The sequence below is a fragment of the Phaseolus vulgaris genome, chromosome 1, assembly GCF_051622355.1.
Source record: "Phaseolus vulgaris cultivar YP4 chromosome 1, ASM5162235v1, whole genome shotgun sequence".
In the NCBI taxonomy this organism is placed as follows: Eukaryota; Viridiplantae; Streptophyta; class Magnoliopsida; order Fabales; family Fabaceae; genus Phaseolus; species Phaseolus vulgaris.
In genome coordinates this window covers 50084593-50100403 of record NC_143498.1, presented here as the reverse complement: position 1 = coordinate 50100403, position 15811 = coordinate 50084593, and the positions used below count along the sequence as shown (strand labels likewise).

Sequence of the window (15811 nt, the reverse complement as noted above, 5' to 3'; positions counted from 1 at the left end):
AATAATAATTTAGTTTTAATCTGGTACGTTAATTACGGAACCCTGAAAGACAAAAAAATAAATAAATGCTTGGAAGGATGGAACCCGGGTCGGGTTAACTGTTATTTCGAATTCCGGGTCGGGTCAAAACTACTTAAACCTGAAAAAAATTAAAAACTCGCCGTTGCCGGGGATCGAACCCGGGTCACCCGCGTGACAGGCGGGAATACTTACCACTATACTACAACGACTTGATGTTTTCTTTGTCTTTTATTTGACTTAAGTAATCAAAAATCAATGTATATTGCATTCGTCCAAAGTAATTAAATTATATAACTTACATACATATTTTATTTGTTTAGAATAAATCATTCAAGCAGTTGAACTACTCACATATTATAATAATTTGTCTATTTTTATAAAACTGATATGGATAGAAATTACGAGTTTTTTCTTTTCTCGTGACCAAAAATTATAAAAAGTGATTCCTAAATTATATTTTCCAGATTTTGTTTCTGAATTTAATAATTCAGAAACATTAATGAGTGAGTTGCATTTTCGAAACTACTTGCATGCCTCAATTGTAGCAAGGAAAACTGATTTTGTTTTGAGGACTTTGTCTTGGATTCTTAATCCAAGGTTAATTAGTTTTATGTATGGTTAATCGAAGGTTAAAAATATTAAAGGTAATCATGGTTAGTGATGAAAAGTAACCAAATGGTATTAAATTATTTTTAGTAGTTATGTAAGTAAAAAGTTATAAAGCTTTTAATATGTGATTAATTGTATATTTAAGGAGAATCTAATCTTATTGTTTTGAATTGGTATGTTTCATTTATTATTGATTATTATAAGTGTTATTAAAAAATCATTATAAGAGTTATTTGGTGCAACAAGGAAAGCATTGTGTTAGCGTGTATCTGTTACGGAAATGGATTCTTATTGTGATGCATTTTGAAAATATTGTACAATATCTTAATGTCACCCTAGGTATAACCAAATGCATAGCACCAAACAATTCTTTTCTTGTTGCAGCATTGAAGAAATTACATAGAACCAATTAGTGCAAAGACTTACTATAATATTTGAGAAACTCCACAACCCTTGGACTCGCCATAGTTGGAAATTTAGTAAATTTTCCTTCGCAAAATTGGACCAGTACCACATGTTGCTTCATGTACTTCCATAGTTTTTTCCAGCACTTTATTATTATTGTAATTCTAAAAATACTTTTCTAAATTTGTATTCTGGAATTTATAATTTAGAAGTGATTTTTTGAATTGTAAAATCCGAAATACAAAGTTAGAATACAGGGTTTGTATTTAGAAAACTGATGATATTTGTCATGTAGCTGACTAGTTTTTTAGGGAGCTACCAAGACTTCATGGACTACCAATAAATACTGTGAGTGATAGGGATACAAAATTTCTAAGTCACTTTTGGAGGACATTATGAGGTAAGTTAGGTATCAATATTTTGTTTTCGACTACTTGACATCCATAAACAAATGAACAAACAGAAGTAGTGAATAAAACTTTTGGTACCTTACTTATAACTATTTTGAAGAAAAAAAAATGAAAGCTTGAAAATTATGTTTACCTCATATTGAGTTTGCTTACAATAAGGTTGTTCATTGCACAACAAATTGTTCTCCATTTGAAATTGTGTATGGATTAAATCCTTTAACTCCATTGGACTATTTACCTATGCTAACATTTATGTTTTAAAGCATAAAGATGCACAAACTAAGGTTGTCTATGTGAGAAAGCTACACGAACAAGTTAATGCACAAATTAAAAAAAAAAAAAGTTGAAGGTTATTCTAAACATGGCAATAAAGGAAAAAATAAAGTGATATTTGATCATGGAGATTGGGTTTGGGTACACATGATGAGGAGAGAAAGGTTCCCTCAACAAAGAAAATTCAAACTCCAAACTAGAGGGGATGGACCTTTCCAAGTGCTAGAAAAAACAATGACAATGAAAGTGCCTACAAGTTTGATTTTTTCAAGTAAGTACAATGTGAGTAGCGCTGGGACAAATGATCCTTTATTGGGATTGTATTTTTATTTTATTTACTTACAAATAAGACAAAACCTATAACTAAATTTGTATTTATACATTGTTGGAATTCATAATGAGGATTAATGTTTTGACAATTTAATAGAAATAATAATCTCTCTCATAAATCTTCCATCCATCTTGCGATCTTATACAAAATTCAACAATTTTTGTGACAATTATTCTTAAGCTAACAAAACTTTGTTTGTGACGCTTCCCTCTACCCAGGATTTCATTGTTATTGTTGGAATCATATCATATTAATTATAGTTCCAAATTAATTCTACACAATATTTTTTTAAATCTCTTGAATCTTTTAAATGTGTAAAAATTGATGGACAATCCATTTATACACCATGTTGTCATGGTTAAGAAATGATCGCATATGAGTCTCTCATTTCCTTTATTTACTTCCACATGAACATCTTTTCATTCTTAAAATTCACACTAAGAATAAATTCACCAATTCCATACCATACAATATATATATATATATAAAACTTGTCAAAACATAAATGACTTTACACAATAAATAAAAAATATTTAAGTAAAACTTAAATTAAATTAAAACAAATTATTTAAAAAAATCAGAACTGTGCATCTATACTTAGGGGTGGCAATGAGTTGATTTCATTGGGTCAGCTCACATAAATTCAAGTATGAGAATTATTAGAAGGTCAACCCGCCTCGTCCCGCTACGGATTATGCGAGACAAGTCAAAACGGATCAACAAACTAAATTGATAAGTCTACCCGATTTTTTTTTTATAGACGACTATTTAACTGCGCCAAAATATATCTGTAAGAAATAAAAAAATTACCACACCTGGTAATTTTACACGCTTGTAAATTCAAAATTTACCATTTTGATAAATTTTAAATTTTTTCCATTATTTAAGTAAATAAATAAAGTGTAAGTTATCTTCCATCTTTTCAAATTCAGCTTTTGATCCAACTTCAAATGTCGTGGTTAGTTTATTTCTAAGTTTCGTGAATTATTTTTTTTCAAAAATATTATAAATACTGTAACCTCATTTTTATTATCTATAAAATTCAAATTTAAAATCTTAAGTTGAATATATTATTACTTATACACAAGTTCTTAATTCTTTTTGTTATTTACACACAATCTATCTTTGCCTTAAAAACATAATTTAGATAAATATTTTTTCTTACAATTCAGATCTGTATTTTTTTTTTATGGAAATCATACGTATTTGTTGTGACTTTTGTTTTCATTTATTTCAGCCATATTTTATGTGGCTATTCCTTACTATTTTTTCTTGATTTTGCTCATTAAATTAATTATTAATCATTAGTACGGCAAATCATTTCCAATTCCGAAAAAGGAGCGATTTTCTCAAGATACACTGCACACGAGTTTCACCATCACATCTCATCATCTCAATTTCAATCAATCAGCTTACGCAGCACGCCAATACAATACGCGCCATCTAAACTAGTTCCCTAATCAAAGTCCAAATCTCACCCTTCATCCAACAACTCTTCCTCAATCAACGTCCAAGATCCACTTAACAATTTTTCCCAAGTAGACTTCCCCACACGGAACTCCCTTAAAATTGGAAAAAACCCGCGCGATTTTGAATTCCTCTGCCTCTCCGTATTCCACTAGCTTATTTTTAATTAATTTATTTTCTATAATTTTCATTTTCATTTTTTATTATATATGTGTGTGAGTTTTTCTTTTCGCTGAAGTAAGCTAAAACAGTGTGGTGGTGAAGACGAAGATGAAGGGGAAAAGCCACAAGATTGGAAAGAAGCAGAGTAGGAAGATGAAGGGCGCGTTGTGTAACAGCAACACCAGGCAGTTGCAGCTTCAGCTAGGTCAAGTTTCCCTCATTCCTCTCAACCAACCATCTTCTACCACTTCTTCCTCCGTTTCCTGCTTCCAGAACCCTCTCGATTCCGAACCTCCAAACGCGTCTTCATCGTGCGTTGTGCTCACCGCCGATGCTGTCGCCGACGACAGGGACGGTATTCTCAGCCAGGACTTCTTCTGGTACTCGTCTTATTATCCCTATTATCGATTTAGCGATTTCGTTTTCTCTTTCGCTAACGCTGCTCCTTGTTGTTCCTTGCAGCACTCCGGATTACATTACTCCGGATAATCAGAATATTTTTAATGGCTTTGACTGCGATACGGTAATGTATTTCAAATAGATAATGTCGAGGTTTTTGCCTTTGCATTGAATAGAAATTGAAGTTTTTTAGGGTTTTGTTTCGCAGGATGATACTCCCTGCCCCAAATCGCCTGAGAAGATTACCACTACGAAGAGCAAGAGATGCCGACTAGGTAAGATTAGTCGCATCTTATTGTGCTTTATGGCAATGTATTGTTGAGTTTTGTGTTCTCGGCGTTCGTATTTGTCACGAAGAGTATGTGAGTTTAAAAATCCATGTAATGCGTTACTCCATGAGTGTAAATGAGTGTGACACGAATGACTTGCATGTTAAGTGTGCTGCTGAAAAAACAAGTTGTGCAATATACTTTTTGTTTCTTGTTTTTGCATAGTCGGTTCAACTTCTCACCACAAAACATCTAATATGTATACCTTTCTTAGATGCTATGTCGGTTCAACCTCTCAGCCCCACCTTTTCTAGTGACCACCAGCCAGCTGTGGAATTGGGAAAGGATTCTGTTGCAGAAGAATTTGCTTTGGAGAACACAATAGCAGCTCCTAGACCAAAGGGTCATAATTATGTGTCCCAATCTGCAGTTGCATTGCGTTGCCGGGTTATGCCTCCTCCTTGCTTTAGGAACCCATATTTAAAAGATGTTTCCGAAAAGGAGAGAGATCCTTTTGGAAACCAAAGATTGAAATGTGCAGGTATTATTCTAGTTAGTCCCTTCACTACTTCCTTTCAATAATCGTGAACAAGTTTTTGCAACCTGCATGGTATTATTATATTTGGTATTTTTTTCTCAATTACTGTAAATTTCTAACTATCCAATGGTGAAATCGCAGGTCTCTTCCCTGCAAATAGTGGTGACGGGCTTTCACGCTATCGTGCTGACTTTCATGAAATTGAGGTATGTTTTTTAAATGAGATTTAATTTCTATGGAATGTTTGAATTGGTTTCAGCTTGTCAAAATTCAACTTCCATTGATTGATAATTTATGTGTCACTTATCCTTTCTCTGTCAGCAAATTGGTAGAGGGAACTTTAGTAATGTTTTCAAAGTATTAAAACGAATAGATGGATGCTTGTATGCTGTTAAACAGAGCATCAGACCCTTACTCCTGGAAACAGAAAGGTACCATCTTTGAACTGTTGAATTTTCTTATTTTTTTCACAGGTCCAGTCACTTATTATAATCTTCCGACATTGCAGGACAAAAGCTTTGATGGAAGTTCAAGCTTTGGCTTCCCTAGGTTTATAACTAATATTTTCACTTCTTGTTTTATTCTGTATAATGGATTATATCGAGTTTGCTTTCCTTTATTTAATTGAGATCTTTTGTCCTGTCAGGTTTGCATAAGAACATTGTGGGCTACTATTCTTCATGGTTTGAAAATGAACATCTATACATTCAGATGGAGCTATGTGATCATAGTTTATCTATAAGAAAGTTCTCTGCGGCATTTTCAGAAGCACAAGTGTTGGATGCCTTATTTCAGGTGAACTTCATTCTTTGACCATTTTTAAATGAACCTTGCTGTTATGCTTCATTACTCGGCATGTAGGAGTTACGAAAGCCGGATGTCTCACTCGAACTACCTTCTGTTTAATATGATAAAAGTCCACTGCACTGTCTCTCCTAGATTTTTATTCTTGTAGAGTCATATACAAGTTTTTACCAATCCGTTGTTGTACTTGTGCATATTTTTTATTTGATTTGTTATGACACTGTCAGGTTGCCAATGCTCTGCGATTTATTCACGCGAAGGGAATGGCTCATCTAGATGTCAAACCCGATAATATTTATGTGAAAAATGGTGTTTATAAGCTTGGTGATTTTGGATGTGCGACTCTTCTTGATAGTAGCCTGCCAATTGAGGAGGGTGACGCACGTTATATGCCCCAGGAAATCCTTAATGAAAATTATGATAATCTTGACAAGGTTGATATCTTCTCCTTGGGAGCTTCTATTTATGAACTAATTCGCAGATTGCCTTTGCCAGAATCAGGGTGTCAATTTTTTAATCTCAAGGAAGGCAAGTTTCCCCTCTTGCCTGGTCATTCGTTGCATCTTCAAAACTTGCTCAAGGTAAATACATTGTTTTGGTTTAATGACTGTTAAAATGTCAACGATTCACCCCTCCCAATTGTTGTTATCTTTGAACATGGTGGATTTCTTGCAAGAGTGATGTGAAGTCTGTTTTTTTGTTTGTGGTTTACTTTGGTCAATAAACTGGGCATTCACACGTAAAGAAATTATAATTCCATTATCATTCGTTTGTTTTACTACAGATACTTCTATACCAAAACTTTAATATTTTTTATTGTTGCGTCATCCAGCCATTACGTCATTTAAATTTGGAAAATTGTTAATTTGTACGAGAAGAATTTTATGATTGTATATGAATTGACGAGTATCTCTGCAACTATTATCAGTGTCCAATGTCCATGTATTGTTTGTTCTTTTAATATTTATCTTCATTCCAAGTCTTATTGTCCTAAATAACATTGTTTAAATTTTTAATTTGTAATTTTAACATGGCTTGTTTTGGTGATTCAGGTCATGATGGACCCTGATCCGGTTAAGCGGCCTTCTGCTAAAGAATTGGTAGAAAACCCAATTTTTTGTAAGAAGATTCAAACAACAACTGCATGTAGTTGATAAACCACGAATTATTTTGTATTTTGGTTGCATCATGCATGATGGTCTTGATCATTTCATGGCCAATTTTGTGAAATATCGTTTTTGGTATATGCATCAGATTTTTCTGGAGCGTGGTGCAAATATTGTAAATTTAATGGTCCAATGATGCATTGGATTGTGCTAATGATGTGCAAATGACAATTGGCAAATAGAAGCTCACTTAAAATATAAGCATTTGTGTTCTGTTACTACTGCTGCATTTCCTTTGAGAACTTGTCATCTGTTTTGTTATTTTCGGGGAATTTGTTTGATAAATATTCCAGGTTTTTATGGATATCTTTTAATTTTAAACAAGATATTTAAAATAAATCTTTAGAAGAAAAGTTATATAATAAAATATTTAAAATAAATCATACTAAAAACAAGTTCCAAGTAAATTTATATAAATTTTAAAAATATTTAATCTATAAAATTAAACCTCAAATTAATTTCTAAATATTAATATTTTTTATTAATAATTTTGTTTTAAAAAGTGTGGATTAGATATCATAATATCCCCACTATTTATCTTACTAAACAAAAAATTAAAAGATTGTTATATTTATATTCATGAAAATATCTTTAGTATCAAATAAATTTAAATTTGTAAATTATTAAAAAAAAATTGATTGAAAACTAACATCAATATTTGTGTATATAAGTTTATTTTGTCCTAATTTGACAGTTGGAAACTAATATCTATGAGGTGCTAATATTACCAAAGTTAATTTCATCTTCTCACCAAATCGGACCCGAATATTAGAATCAATAAAATTATGATACTCTTTGAATTTAACAATTCATTGTATTTTACAGACGTAGGAATTTAAGGTAAGGTGGGTTAAAATTGGATTACAGACCTGAAGTAATTCATACTTGAAATATTAAGGACATTTTATTTAATTATAATTTTGATTTCTTTAACACAGCTAAGTGTATCTTAAATTTTATAAGGAAATTAATAATACAGAGCTTTATTTAGAAGTTTTTCAATAAGTTTTAATGTTAATTTGAGGGTTATTTTTGTTATAATATCTCCACAATATCAGTAACTAATCGATATTTTTTTTATGTATAGATTCCAATTAAGGACTCACTAGAACAAACCATTTGACTTAGTCATAAATATTGACTAAATTTTCCACATTCACGTTGAATTATTTATTTTATTTTAATTTTATTTTCCCGTAGTGAAAATTTAAGAATAGGTAGAGAGTTCAGATTCAACTTCTTCACCGAATGGTTCTTCTACAAAATTTCCCCAACCAACCATCTTCATTTCTCCATGATACAATCTCTGCAACAAACAGTGAAATTATCTCACCAATTTTGAAGAAAATACAACAGTTATGATACATTTACCACCTTAAAAATCATATTAATAATATTTCTATTGATTTATAATATAATTTCTTACATTTAATGTATCTATTTTTATTTTAAAAAAATGATTTTGTCCTTTATTTTCCTTATTTATTTTCATGATACTCTATCTAACTCTTCTAATTATAATTCTATTTTTTCCTTACAACAAAAAGGAAATTTAGCCTTAGAGAAAAGGAAATCAAATATATTATATTACATTGAAATTTTTATTGCATGATAAATACAAATATTTTAATAATTGAAGTTTTTTTTCTCTTACTTTTTTTTTAAACCAAAATAAATTCTTTCTTTTATTGATTTATCTTTCTACACATGCACCTCATGTGGATCCCATGACATCGAAACACGTGTCCATGAAATCTCATATATCCAAATCATTGATAATGTGTAAGAACTTATCAAGAAAATGTTTTTGTAATTTTATAGAAAAATGTTTTGATTTTTAATTTTAATCAATCTACTGTCATGATGCATTATCAGATATTGAACAAGTTTAAATTATCAGAGTGACTTAAATTTTATCATAACATTTTTACAGTAATTTTCACTTTTTTTTAAGATTCAAAACAAATCACCACTTAAATGGAAATTATTTTTTCTCAAATATTGTTTTATATATGTAATAAAATATATTTTGATTCCAAACAAATTAATTATACTAAGTCTGAATATATAGTAGTGAGAATCTTAAATTTTATAAAATATACTAATATAATATGATGAAAATATTAAAATTAACATCTGAATTTTATTAATAAATAAGTATTTGATTATATAATTAAATTATTTTAAGTTGTAAAGTTTCACGCAGATGCAACACAAAGACAGAATTATAATAAAAATGTAATAAAAATATATAGTTGATTTGAAACTAAATAATATAATACTGATATTTTATGTTCCGCTGGTATAGTTATTTTTAACAACTTTTCATCAATATTTAGAAAAAATGTCTACAATTTTTTTAAAAGAAATAGTTAATAATTTATAATAACAAAAATAAGTCTAAATCAAATTACAAAACATTCATTTAATTTAGATTTTGATTAACTTTAAATAAACTATTTAATAGAAAAACTAAACTAACTACAAATATTATATCTAAATAACAAGCCTCTTCGTTTAATTAATAAACTTAATTTTAATTTTTGAGTAGTTGGTTAAACAAATTAAAATAAAATTGAGTTAAGGAAAAAACATGTATAATATATGTAATATATATAAAGATATATTATTTGATAATTTTTAGTGTTATTTTTTAATTAAATAAACTTAAACAGTTAAACAAATTTTCTCTATTTTATAATATAATTAAATTATAAAATAATAAAATTTGAAAAAATATTAATATTTCGTGATGTATTTTTTTGTTAGTATATATAAGAAGGATAATTCTCAAAATTTTATTTTCGTGGTGACTAACATAAACTTATTTACAATTAACTAAAAAACTTTATTGATATAAAGTTAATATTCAATCAAATAATTAAAAACTATCCTTGTTATTATTTTAAATCCGAGATAGTATAGTTATAATCAATCATCGTATTTGAGGTATTGTCGACTTTGAAAGTCGATGTTTAGTCATAATTTTATATTTAAAAGTCGTCTTGATAGATTGAAAAAAAATTAATATATAAATTATCATTAAATTCGACTCTTGAATAACATGATACTATATCAACGGAATAACCTATGATTTTTAAAATAAATATTATAAAAGCAAACAAATTTATTATAATCCAATCATAAATAATGTAAAAGAGTTACATACCATAAATTTATTTCAATTAAATTCTATTATAAAAATAACAATGTTACTATACATAATAATTTACTATTAATGGTAGAACTGTATTTGAATCAAATCATAATAAAAATGTAAAATAAAAGCTCAACAAATTTAGCCAGTATCACCTTGAAATCAATTAACATATATACACAATTGAAGTGAATTTTATCTTTTTTATAAAGATTATATATTTCTTATTATTATTATTAGAAATTTAAAAAAAACTGTAAATATATTTGAAAGCTTCAACAAACTATTATTAAATAACTTTATTGCATCTTATCTTATTGGTATACATTGGGTGAGTAAATAGTTGTTAAAAAAATAATATTATTTTTGAACAATATATTAAGTTAGGATCTGATAATAGTGGAAGAAACTTTTGTTTTCATATTTTAACTTTGCAAAATTTTCATTCTTTATTATTCTTCTTCTTTCTCTCTCTCCATTTCTCTCTGTCCATCTCTCTCTGGTTTTGGTGGCATGAAAATAGAGCTATGTGAGTGATGTGATTCTACTACGATTCTTCTTACCATGTTTCTACTGCTTATAATTCTCTCCTTAAAATCTTTTCTTGTTACTGTTATTGTTGTTAGCAGTTCTTACCAAGGTTCCAAGGAAACAAGAAACACGTTGAAAATCGAGGTTTATTCCCAGACCCATTTCCCCAGGTCGATTTTTGCACGTGGGGCATCAACCTTCAAGCCTATTTCCTCAAGGTTGCATTTCCTCGATTATTTCCAATCATTACTTTGCATGTTGAGCATTTCTCTTTCTCCATGTTTTCCCTGCCTTTTTCAATGATTCTATTCCAGTTACTTGTTTCTCTTTATATTTTGATGGGTTTGCCTCTGAATTATGGTAACAACCCCATTGTGATTGCTGCAATAATTTTTACTTCCCTCCGATTGTTTGCTTCCTATGATTGTCAAGGTCGTTTTTAATTTCTTTTTACTTCAAAATAAATATATAGAGAAGACAACTTATATAATTTGTATTCTGCTTTCTTCAATTTTGTAGATTCTTAATTCTCTGTTTCTCTACTGTTTAATCGCTAGTCAATCAGGTCTTGTGTTGATCTGGGTATTGGAATTGGATGTCGATATCTCTAGTGCCGCTGTGCTTGTTTGGGTTTTGAGATTATTTTAATGGTTTTCTTTGCACTGATTTTCATATCACTTTTTCATTTGAAGATTGTTGTTTCATTCTAACGAGGCACTAGTAAATTTATAAGAAAATTATGGAATTATATATGATGTAGTAAAAATATAAATGAAATTTCTTATCTGATAAAAAAAATGTTTTTCTTGTTTTTTTCTAATGGGTTTTTTAATTTTAATTTTGTGTTCAAGGTACGAAGGTTTAACATATGGTATTTCCTCGATTAGTGTGTGAATGATTTGATTTCTTTGTCTTGATGCTTTAGCTATGATGTTGTTCTCCTAACTTTATTGCTCGCCACGACGAGCAAGAGTTTGCTATTTTCCAATAGAGAAAGGGTATTATGTGGTTGTTATTTATTCAACTCACAATCCAATATTTGCAGATGGATTCTCGTTGCTTTGATGACTACAAAGAAGAAAGTGAAGATAAATATGCTGAAGGATTTGGAGATAAGTTTGGGGATCCAGAAGTTCAGCCTCGTGTTGGAGAGGAGTACCAAGCAGAAATTCCTCCATTGATTTCAGCACCTTATCGTTCTCTGATTGTAGAGAAGACTAGAGATTCAGAAATCACGGTCAACTTGCAAGAGTGTATTTCACTAGGGCTTCCCATTCCTCTTAAGTGGGCACATTGCGAATTTGAAGTTAGTTGTGGCTGTGGGAGTTTAGGATCTGTCAGAAGTGAAGTGGGGCCAGCTATTTCTGAGAATGAATGTTTGAAAATGAAAGTGGAACTTTACGCTGCTTCACACGGTGAAGAGAGACATATAGGAGGGTTCTCAAATTTTGAACCATCTTCAAATGAGAAGGATCGGACAAGAGGAAAGTATCTTCTCCCTGGATTGTTGGACGATCAATCATGGACAGATATTGAATACAGCAGTTTTCTTCTTGGCCTCTATGTCTTTGGGAAGAAGCTTAATTTTTTGAAGAGATTTGTTGGGAGTAAAAGTATGGGAGACATATTGTCTTTGTATTACGGAAAGTTTTTTAAGTCTAAAGAATATTGTAGATGGGCAGAGTGCAGAAAGTTGAGAACTAAGCGCTGTATATATGGCCGGAAAATATTCACAGGATGGAGGCAACAAGAGTTGCTGTCAAGATTATTTTCGTACTTGCCAAGGGAGCGTCACACTACATTGATTGAGGTAAGTCTCTGACATATTTCGGTGTATGCTAATCACTGTCATACATAATTTGGGTGAAAGGGAATTGCCATATAAATATGGTCCTAGTTAACTAATGTTTTTTAATAAATTAAACATGATAGAGATTTATTGGCATTGCACTGCAGGCTGTGCTCACATTATAATTTAGTATCAAGTGGTATTAATTGAACTTGGAACAAATGAACATGATTTAAAATAAGTACCATCCTTTCATGAAGTGTGTCTGCTTATATGTAAGTTATCATGATGCTTATTGTCAATGGTATCAGCAGTAATTGGCTCTTACATTGGTCATGAAAGCTGTACATGAATAGGCACGGTAACTAATAGAACAAGAATTTAGAGAAAAACATGACACTGGGCAAATGAGTGTCATGATGCTAAATTAGGAAATGTATGGATAATGGCCTGATTATCAGGCCCTTGACATTCTCATGGAAAATATGTGGTTGATTTTATAACAATATCTCAGTTTTCAAGCATGTTTCCTGTCTTACATTATTATCATTAAACTAAGTCCTTTAGTTGTAAATGTTTAGTGATAGGTATTTAAAGCTATCTACTTTATTTTCCAAGACTACTGCATCTCATAATTAGCAGAAGTGCAAGATTCCTTTCATTGAAAAATTGAACTGTCTAGCAACGAGTTCGAAGCAGGATTTCCTTACATGTCAATGAGTGGTTCTTCTTTGAAATTAAAAAGACTGTGAACTTTTCCCCGGACATCTGTTGTTGAGATAAGTCTATTAGTCTCAATTTGGAAAATATTCGCTAGAGTGAATTACAACAAATGTGTTTCCTTACTTCACATTCTCTGTGGTGGCATGTGTTGATAATTTATTTTGTCCTAGTCATTGCATGGTTGACATTGCCTACCAAGCATTTTAGTGCTCAAATGTTCATTTCTAAAAAAATAGTTCACATGGCTATTATGCAATATGCTGCTAAACTGGTATTTCTATAAACTCGTGTATTTTCAAACCATAGAACAACGTCTCCTGAATTCCTGTTAATATTACTGCAGATTTCAAGGAATTTTGGGGAGGGAAAGATGCCTTTTGAAGAATATGTATTTTCTTTAAAGGATGCAGTTGGCATTGACTTGCTTATAGCTGCAGTAGGTATTGGAAAAGGGAAGCAAGATCTCACTGGCACTGCTGTTGAGCCAACAAAGACCAATCACATCTTCTCTGTTCGCCCTGAAATACCAATTGGCAAAGCTTGCTCCTCTCTTACATCTGCAGAAATAATCAAGTTTCTCACAGGAGATTTTAGGTTGAGTAAAGCACGATCCAGTGATCTCTTCTGGGAAGCTGTTTGGCCTCGTCTTTTAGCAAAAGGCTGGCATTCGGAACAGCCTAAAGATCAAGTTGTTTCTGGATCAAAGCAGTCTTTGGTTTTTCTTGTACCAGATATTAAGAAATTTTCAAGAAGGAAACTGGTAAAAGGTAACCACTACTTTGATTCTATAAGTGATGTGTTGAATAAAGTAGCATCTGACCCTGGGCTTCTGGAGACTGAAAGTCAAGCAACTGAGTGCAGTGTAGATAGGGAAAAAACACCTGACAAACGAGTTCTAGAGGGGGTGTCATGTGGGGAACAAGTTCAGTACCTTCAATCTCATAGTTCAAAGTGCAATCAAGATCTCACGAAATTTACAATTGTAGATACCAGCATGGTTCATGATATGGATCAACGTAGAGTGAGACAGATGAGAAGCTTACCTTCTCAAACTATGAATATATCTACTATCTCAAGCTGCTCTAGTGAATCTGAGAAAGATACATCTTACGAATCAAAAGATCAGGTTCAACAAGATAATACTTTGAGTCCTAGCAAAGATCGGGTTGAGCAAGATAATGCTTCAAGTGCTATTGAAAATCAGGTTGAAAAATCTCATGTGTCAAGCTCTGTTGATGAATGGGTTGAACAAGCTCATACTTCTAGCCCTATGGTTGAACAATCTCATGCTTCAGGTCCTATTAAAGATCGGGTTGAACAAGCTCATGCTTCAGGCCCTATTGAAGATCGGACTGAACAAACTCATGCATCTGGCTCTGTTGAAGATCAATTTAAACAAGCTAGTTCTTTGTATCCTAGTGAAGATCAGGTCGAACAAGCTAATTCCTCAAACCCTATTGAAGAATTCTCTGATAAGGGGTTGTGCATAGACTCATCAGATTGTACTCACGTTCCTGAGGCCCTCAACATCAACAAGGACGTAAAATATCATAGATTTCATTCTGATTTGCATAATGGTGAGCATTTAAGGGAGATCAATGAGCACCCCTTTTTTCAAAAGATGACCTCAGATTGCACTATTCCCTGCATCACGGCAATGCAGAAGTTAAGAGCTTGTAGCCATGGAGAAATCAGTCACTGCACTAAAAGTACTTCTGTGGATAGAAACTTTGATTTAAATGAGCCTATCTCACCATCAAATCTGCAAGAAGCATCTGAGGACATGGTTTTTTCTATGGATTTTGGAAATTTATCTTTACCAAATTATCTGGCTAAAGGCAGTCCGTCCAACATGAGCCATGAAGGCAGTGCCACCGAGAACTGCCTGGTTAGAGAAGAGTCTGCAGAAAATTCTGAAACCAGGATGTTGATTGACTTGAATTTTCCTCATGTTGCACCTGATTTAGGACTTGAAATGGAAATACCATCCTCTGGGGCCCCAGTGCAAAATCACAATCAATTAGCAAATACATCATCATCTCCATCTGAAATAACCCAGTTCAATGCCACACAGGAGTTTACTGATGGCAACAACGAGCAGCAGTCTATCCTTGTCAACCGTCGTCAGAGCACAAGGAACCGACCATTGACTACAAAAGCATTGGAAGCACTTGAGTACAGATTTATCAACTCAAAGAGGAAAAGAAAGAACACCGAATGTTCAGACAATAATCCAAAATCTAAATGTGTTCGTGTAAGTAGTGGGACAATTGTTAGTGCTAGTTGTGATGATGGCATTGAGGATTCTATGGTGGATACAATAGCAGAGGAGGAGAATGTTATCCAGGCATATAGTTATGGCATCGATCTTAATAGAGGCCCTCTGTAATTTGTGTAACAGGTTAGGCTAACTTCTTCTTCAGGGGCATCCATTTCATAAATATTTCTAGTGTTCACTCTAAACTGCTTATAATTCCATTGTTTCAAATGTATCCATAAATCATAAATATACATCAAGATCAAAGTCATCTGTCCATATTCACTTATTGTCTTTTCTTTTTCAAGAATGTTACTGATAGAATAATAGAAATAAAATTATAATTTATCGTATGATCAATGATTTGAAGATGGATTATTGATGCGAAAGCTCTAAGGATCAAAATGAGTGTAAGGGTCAGTTTTTGTTTTATATACTTTTTTTCCACTTAGTTTTAGTTTGGGAAAGTGTTCAATTTCTTTGTTTTTTGTTTTCTCTTC

At 31.6% G+C, this 15811-nt stretch overlaps 2 protein-coding genes and 1 non-coding gene across 4 annotated transcripts; 2 read left to right on the top strand and 1 right to left on the bottom strand.

Annotated features, from left to right (window-relative positions):
* Positions 1-158: 158 nt before the first annotated feature.
* On the bottom strand, positions 159-230 carry TRNAD-GUC (transfer RNA aspartic acid (anticodon GUC)). Its single transcript has one exon. It is a non-coding gene; the product is annotated as a tRNA-Asp (tRNA).
* A 3507-nt stretch (positions 231-3737) lies between these two features.
* Positions 3738-7075, top strand: WEE1 (WEE1-like kinase). The gene is made up of 10 exons (XM_068617594.2): positions 3738-4058; positions 4141-4201; positions 4286-4352; positions 4621-4887; positions 5026-5090; positions 5206-5315; positions 5393-5433; positions 5531-5679; positions 5916-6269; positions 6741-7075. The coding sequence occupies exons 1-10, from the start codon at positions 3787-3789 to the stop codon at positions 6840-6842; spliced, it is 1488 nt and encodes a 495-aa protein (XP_068473695.1). The 5' UTR covers positions 3738-3786; the 3' UTR covers positions 6843-7075.
* A 3337-nt stretch (positions 7076-10412) lies between these two features.
* Positions 10413-15596, top strand: LOC137814711 (arginine-glutamic acid dipeptide repeat protein). 2 transcript variants are annotated; one of them, XM_068617592.2, is made up of 4 exons: positions 10413-10540; positions 10641-10760; positions 11588-12352; positions 13398-15596. In XM_068617592.2, the coding sequence occupies exons 3-4, from the start codon at positions 11588-11590 to the stop codon at positions 15441-15443; spliced, it is 2811 nt and encodes a 936-aa protein (XP_068473693.1). In that variant the 5' UTR covers positions 10413-10540; positions 10641-10760; the 3' UTR covers positions 15444-15596. The 2 variants fall into 2 exon arrangements, with proteins under 2 accessions (XP_068473693.1, XP_068473694.1); XM_068617593.2 differs by having other exon boundaries at positions 10417-10540; positions 10638-10760.
* The last annotated feature ends 215 nt before the right edge of the window (positions 15597-15811 follow it).